This window comes from Eurypyga helias, unplaced genomic scaffold (assembly GCF_000690775.1).
Source record: "Eurypyga helias isolate BGI_N326 unplaced genomic scaffold, ASM69077v1 scaffold7586, whole genome shotgun sequence".
In the NCBI taxonomy this organism is placed as follows: Eukaryota; Metazoa; Chordata; class Aves; order Eurypygiformes; family Eurypygidae; genus Eurypyga; species Eurypyga helias.
Genome location: NW_010257186.1, coordinates 10,903 through 17,344, shown reverse-complemented (window position 1 = coordinate 17,344; position 6,442 = coordinate 10,903). Strand labels below are relative to the sequence as shown.

The 6,442-nt window shown below is 48.4% G+C and overlaps 1 protein-coding gene across 1 annotated transcript in view; it reads right to left on the bottom strand.

Annotated features, from left to right (window-relative positions):
• Positions 1–3,205: 3,205 nt before the first annotated feature.
• LOC104511344 (cytochrome P450 2K4-like) overlaps positions 3,206–6,442 on the bottom strand; it is a 7,396-nt gene continuing 4,159 nt past the window's right edge. The window contains exons 5-9 of the mRNA XM_010153916.1: positions 5,833–6,006; positions 5,168–5,309; positions 4,430–4,617; positions 3,788–3,929; positions 3,206–3,393 (exon numbers count right to left, since the gene is read on the bottom strand). Of these exons, the coding sequence (XP_010152218.1) occupies positions 3,206–3,393; positions 3,788–3,929; positions 4,430–4,617; positions 5,168–5,309; positions 5,833–6,006 (834 nt within the window). The remainder of the gene's footprint in view (positions 3,394–3,787; positions 3,930–4,429; positions 4,618–5,167; positions 5,310–5,832; positions 6,007–6,442) is intronic.

Below are 6,442 nucleotides of genomic sequence, written 5' to 3'. Positions count from 1 at the left end.
GGCCTTTCAGAGAGACTTAAATCATCTCTGAAAAGCCAGGGGAAGGGGGGAACGTATTAGGTTTTTTAAAACCAGGCTCTGAGTGCAATGCATTAAAATGACAAAGGTAAGTCAAACTCTTTCGATGACAAGAAATTCCTGTCTCAGTAATGCGTCTGGTACGTGTTTTGCTCTGGAGCGGAGCTGCTACGTGCTCTCCTGCCTGAGCACACAGAGCCAGCACAGAACACGGATACTGCTCCGGGACATACCTGGGGCAGACGGACCTCTCGGGGTGCTGGCCGGGTTGTCCTCGGCCCCTCGTGCCCACGTGGCAATGCCCTGCCACAGCGTGTGAACCGGGTGGTGCGTGGGGCCATGGAGCATGGGCATCACCCACCGAGCCCTGAGCTGCCGGTCGGCCGGCCTGGGGAGAGCCAGCCAGTAAAGCACCAGCCCTGCATCCTTTAACTTCAGTCCCCCAAATCTCAGTGCTTTCCCTGCCAGTCCCATTCTCGTCCAGCAGCGCACCCAGGACTGCAGCCTCGGATAACTCCTGCTTGCTTTAACTGTGGTGAGTGCCTTTTAAGCAAGGGCTGGAGCCGCAGGAATCGCTGCGGGATGCCGCATCAGAGAGCCATCCAGAGCCACGTCCTGTCTCAGACAGAAGCTGTGATTTTCTGGAGTTAGAAATTCAATTGTTTCCTTTGAGCTGTTGTGGCTACGAGTATTGCCTACCCTTTGCATCGCTAAACGTGTCCTGGCTGCGTGTGCCCAGGGATCCCTGCGCTCAGCTCTCCAGCGTGGGTGTATTAAAGGTGGTGCAGCCCAACTTTATCAGTTTGACCCCAAATCAACTCCATCCTGCAACACCAGATAGATCAACAGCAACAGAGCAGAATATTTATTTATTAAGTAGGAGATAAGGTCAGGCTTGCAGGGGTTAGACTGCAAATACAGCAACGGCAAAACAAACGTAAGGAGGTGTAGCAGCGAAGGGTTTCTTGTTAGGGAGCTTGTCAAGCAGACTCCTTGAGATGTAACCAGGAGCTGGAGCTGCTCCCATGGTAGAGTGCACGTTCCAGTGCAATACCAGGTACAGCATAACTGTTAGAGTGCTGCCCTTGGCTGTGTGAACTAAAGCTGGTGTGAAGTCACACTCGTCAGTGTCTCGGCCAAAGACCGCCCTCCTTTTGTATCCCTTCATGTTCTTCTCTTCCTCTTTTCTTTCCTTCCGTTTGCGACACGGATCAGCTTTAGGTGACAGCAACATTAGTTTTATAGTACAGATTTACCGTAGATTTTGCCCCCTCAGTCTCTGTAACTTTCTCCCTTCATTCTTTTCATCCTACCTGCCTTTCCTGCCTCCAACCCAACACAAAAGCATTTTTGGTGACTCACTGCTCCCTAACCCACATGTGGTTTCCTGCCCGTTTCACAGCACACGAAGCAGCCTTCTCTCTTGTACCTGGACCACTTCGCACAGCTATCATGCTGCCCTCCCTGGGTGTAGCCTTGCGGGTTCCTGCTCCTAATGGCTGCTACATGCAATGAATCATTAATAGTGGTAATCAAACAGCTGTGTAGGACAGACACAGTGTCACCAGCTTTCTACGGAGACCCCCAGGTGACAAGTTCATGGTGAGCGACTGGGTAACAAACTCAAACCTGCTCCTCCTTCCGGACTCTATCACCAGTTTTACATCTCTTTTCACAGTGGCTACATTCAAAATCCTATTATCCTTGACAATGACCAGGATCTCTGCTGGCAGAACGTCAGCATGATCAGCTCTGAATTTGTAACTTTGGTTCCTAAGTGGCCAAAGCTCTTCTTTCAAGCACCAAAATGTCACCTGTGGTTCTTTTTGTGACAGCCCTGCTCCTGCTGCGTGCTGAGCACAAATATGGTCCATGGGAGCCCGTTGCAGTGGTGTTTTCTCAGCGGCACAGCCTGATGCATCACTTTTCCTGGAGACCTTGCTGCCTATCCCCAACACCAGAAATGTCTGGAGAGGAAGACAGCTTGCAATACCAGGTACTGTGTGTCCGGGGTAGAGATGAATACACCTACATTTTCTGAAGAGTTGAATCCCCATTTTCAGTCAATTGGAAAATCTTGTCCCTATTCATCGCAACACACTTGATACGTGAGGTTGAGGTTTGCATGACCCTGCAGTCCATGGAGAGAGTGAGCAATTCAGACCTTAGGGCAGCTGAACCATCCCCTGAAGGATCCTCTCTCTCTCTGTGGGAGGCAGAGAGGATCTAGAGAACAACGACAGCTCCTAAGGTGCAAGCAGAGAAGAGGGCTTGAGCCTCTCAGCTCTCTGATGGGAGCAGGGCAGTCCTGCTGCCCAGCCCCAGGCTGCATCGCCCTACACGGACTCGGGCTTGTGTCCAGCCTCAGCCATGCTGATTCAGAAACCCTTCACCTTCGGTGCTGGTCATTTTCTGACAGTTTAGGGATCTCAGATGGCCCAGTAAGGGATCAGACAAGTCCCAGGGCAGGATGAAGCCAGGAGACACGAGGGAGTGGTAGAAATGCATTTCTTAGCAGAAGCTGAAAGCTGCTAGATTGGCCCCACCGTAAACAGGCTCTTCAGCATGAAGTGCCTTGTGTGAGTTGGAATGAACCCACTTCCCAAACCGCTTAGATGTTTTCTGATAACTGTCCCGTGCCTGGCTCTTGGCATCAGCCCATGTTATACCCTCGTGTCTGGGACTCTGTAATAAAGATAAGGCAGGTTGTATTGCACAATGGGAGCTCAGTCTGAGGCTCAGCTGAATAACCGTCCCGGCGAGATTTCGAGGTCCATTGTCTGTTGTCTCCAGCTGGGCCATCGATAATCAACTCTGTTATAGAGCTTGGACTTTGGGCTGACAAATTCCCAGTGGAGGCTCTCAGAGGAGAACCTCTGATGTGTTACATCTATAAAGGAGGCTTGAAGCCATTTCATTCTTTCAAACAGCCCTGAGAACTGCATCTCTGATGCCCTGTTCCAGGAATGAATCACACTGTTTCTGAGAGCAGTACTCAGGGGTGTCTGAAGGGTTTGCATCATACAGACACACAAGAGCTGTTGGAAAGAATGGCATGAATGAGAGAAAAATAGCAGTACTCGGTGTCTTCCTGCCCCTAAAGCTCAGGTACAGACAGCTTTTTCCCCTGTAGCTAGACTTGCTTTCAAGCTTGGAGCGTTCACTACTCTAACTCCACATGGTTCAGTCATTCACAGGGCACGGCACAAACCAGGTGAGGCATGGGGGTCAAGGTAAAGCCAACATCAGCGGTGAGATCCAGGTCTGACCTATCCACTCCTGGAGGGGGTTGGAAGACAAATTTGCGGAGCAAGCCTGCAAAGAAGAGGAACAGCTCCATTCTGGCCAGTCCTTCTCCAACGCAAGCCCTTCGTCCTGAAAACAAGCAGGAGAGAAGTAAATGATCCGAGCTGCAACTGTTAGTGTTGATGTCTGGGACTGTCTAAACTGGATGTGCAGTCCTTAAGAGCAGGCTGCTGAGGTAGGGAATTTTTCCTTCTTTCTCTGTGTATATTAGAGGTGCTGCTGACTTGGTGTCAAGCCACACAGGAGTCTGTGGGTATGTGACATTGTTGAGTGGCTGTGGGTAAATCAGTGTCTCCTCCCAGATCTCCCAAAGAAGTGGTGGTTACCTACAGCAATGATGGACAGGAGAAATGACCAGAAATCCCTTATCCTATGTTCTGTGTCCCTGACTTTCACACTTTCCTGGAATCAGGGAGAACTGTGCCATTAGCCTAGCCACAGGTGGTGCACACACCCCTCTCACCTATGGAGAATGGAATAAATGCCTCGTTCCTAATGAAGTTCCCATTGGCATCCAGGAAGTGGGTAGGGTTGAACTTATCCGGGGTTTTCCAGTGTAACTCATCATTCAGAGCAGAGGTCAGCAGCGGAATAATCTCTGTACCCTGAAAGGGATCAAAGGAACTCATGGTAGCTGTTTAGAGCAGATCACTTCTCTCGGCGAGCCGGGCTGCTTTCTTTTTACTAATGTGAGCAGGCAACAAGGCTGAGCCATGGCAAATAGAACTGGGGGATGCTCCCTGCCCCACTGTGGCTCTGCCTGTTGCCAGTAGCTGCTTCCCTCTTTTTGGACCACAAAACACTCCTTTCTTACAGAGTCAGGTCTTTCAGAAAGATGCTTAGGTGGAGGTTCCACATTTGACATAGGAGATTCAAACCACTGTGATTTAATTGAAGTCTCTGGTTATTCTGGATTCAACCTGCTATAATAGACCACAGTCCGGTGCATGTTTATAACAGCTATCCCAAATCTAAGACAAAGGATCACATAATAAATTAAACCATGCATCACACTGTCTTTATATTTTTCTATTTTTCTTCTCATCTCCTTTAAACCACACTGTAAGGAATCTGTGCAGCAGAAGCTGCTAGCCTCAAAACTCACCTTAGGAATCACATAGCCCCTGAAATTCACATCTGTAGGAGTTGATCGTGATACACCCATTGGGACAATATTGGCAAACCTTTGTATTTCATGTATCACTGCATCTGTATATGGCATTTTTTTCCGGTCCTCCAACTTGGGCAGCTCTCCGGGTTCAATTACATGGTTCATTTCTTCCTGAATCTTTCCTTGGAGGGAGGAAAGGATTAAGAAGCTGATAACCCTCTTATCTTGCAACTGAAATGGCTTCCAGTTTGGTCAAGATGAAGAAAAGGGAAAACTTTGAGTGGTATTTGGGAAGAGCAGAAGTGGGTAAGTCAGGGCATGGTGTGGTTCTTTCAGGTTTGTTGCTGAGCCAAGGGAGCTTGAAAGGAATCGCTACAGTTCATCCCATGCCTGATTCTGATTACACACCTTTGTTACCCCATAACCTGCAGCAGAAACCAGATCAGAATCAGCTCCTGAGGAGACCTTTAGTGACGTAAGCCCATAGCCTGCAGGAGAATAACGATGGGGGAGCTTTACTGTAACTGAAGACTGGCCCTTAGCCTCTCCCACTTGGCTGGGCCGGTTTATTGCAATTCAGCTGAATAAAATTCCTTTGTAAAGTCAACGGTTGTTATCTCTCTCAGAGTGCTCAGAATAATTACTCTAGGCAACACTGAGTTCCACTCCCTTCCACAACCAAAGCCTTAAGCATGCAACAGTATATTGTACAAGAGGACGTCTCAGTCTTACTCTGAATTTCTGGGTATTTCATCATCAGAAGAAGACCCCAGCGCACAGTCGTAGAAGTAGTCTCCGTCCCAGCAGCAAAGAGGTCCAGGGTTGAAAACAAGAGGTTTCCGTTGTTGAACATAGTGGTGGGTTTCTTGGACTCCTTCAAAACATAGAGGTAATGGTCATAAGTTCTACAGCAAGTGATACCAATATGTGACTGTGTTGCCATAATTTTTATCTGCATTGCAGCTTTTTGAGACTTTCTGTGCTCTGGGAAACTAACCATTTAGTATTTTAGCATTAGGGCCTATGCTGTATGGAATTTGTCTGGTCTCAAGTGTATGTGCAATCCCAGGTCCAGATATTAAGTGGGTTGGAATTTAGTTACTGCAAGGATTTTTATCACCGTACCACTCTTGCAGGAAGGTTTGAGATGATCTCCTCCTTACATGTGCTGAGTGGTAACTTATCTCACCCACGTGGGACATCTTGGCGACTAGATCGCTTTAACCAGCGGTTTCAGTGGGGCTATGGAGCGAGTACAGCACAGCTCACTGTGAGTATGAGCTTTGATATATTCTGCTCACTGCGGTTCTTCTGTTTCCACTCCCTGGTAGATGGTCAGTCCTAATGATAAATCAGAGCAAAGAGAACAGAAAGGCTCTGACACAGCCTTAAAGTACCTGTTGTTGCTTCATCAGAAAGGCGTCAACAAAGCCGGTTAAGTTATTTTCATTAAACTCTTCTTTGTGTTCCTGGAAGAGCTTCTGGAGAAAAGCGTTCAGTTCACTGACATTTTGCAGCACAGTCCTGGAAGCTCCAGAGAGAAATCCAAGGGCTGGGTAGAAATTATATAACTGTAGAGCAAGAAAAGTGTTACTGTTAATTGGCATTTTGAACACATACTGGTGCCTCAAATCACACTGCTGGCCCCTTCTCCCATGCCCTGACATTTCAGGCCTTGATTCCTCCACCGTAGCGTCTACAGTCCGAGCAGTCATGACCTGCTGCAGAAATGGCATGCTCTCTCCGTTCTACCTCAGTGTGAGTCCTTGCCGTGGCTTTTGGGAGACTCATCAGCTTAATCTTTTTTTAGGGCTTCCAGCTGTGTAGGTGGTGGGACAGAGGGTTTCATATGTGAAAGATAGGAATGTGAGTATTCTACTTATTCCCGGGAAGGCCCTCAGGGATGTCACATCCTATAGCAGCAGAAGGGACTTGAACTGGTCACCTCCATGCAGACAACGTTGCTGTGTCAACGTGGTGCTTTCCAAGCCCGTCAGCTAACCCCAG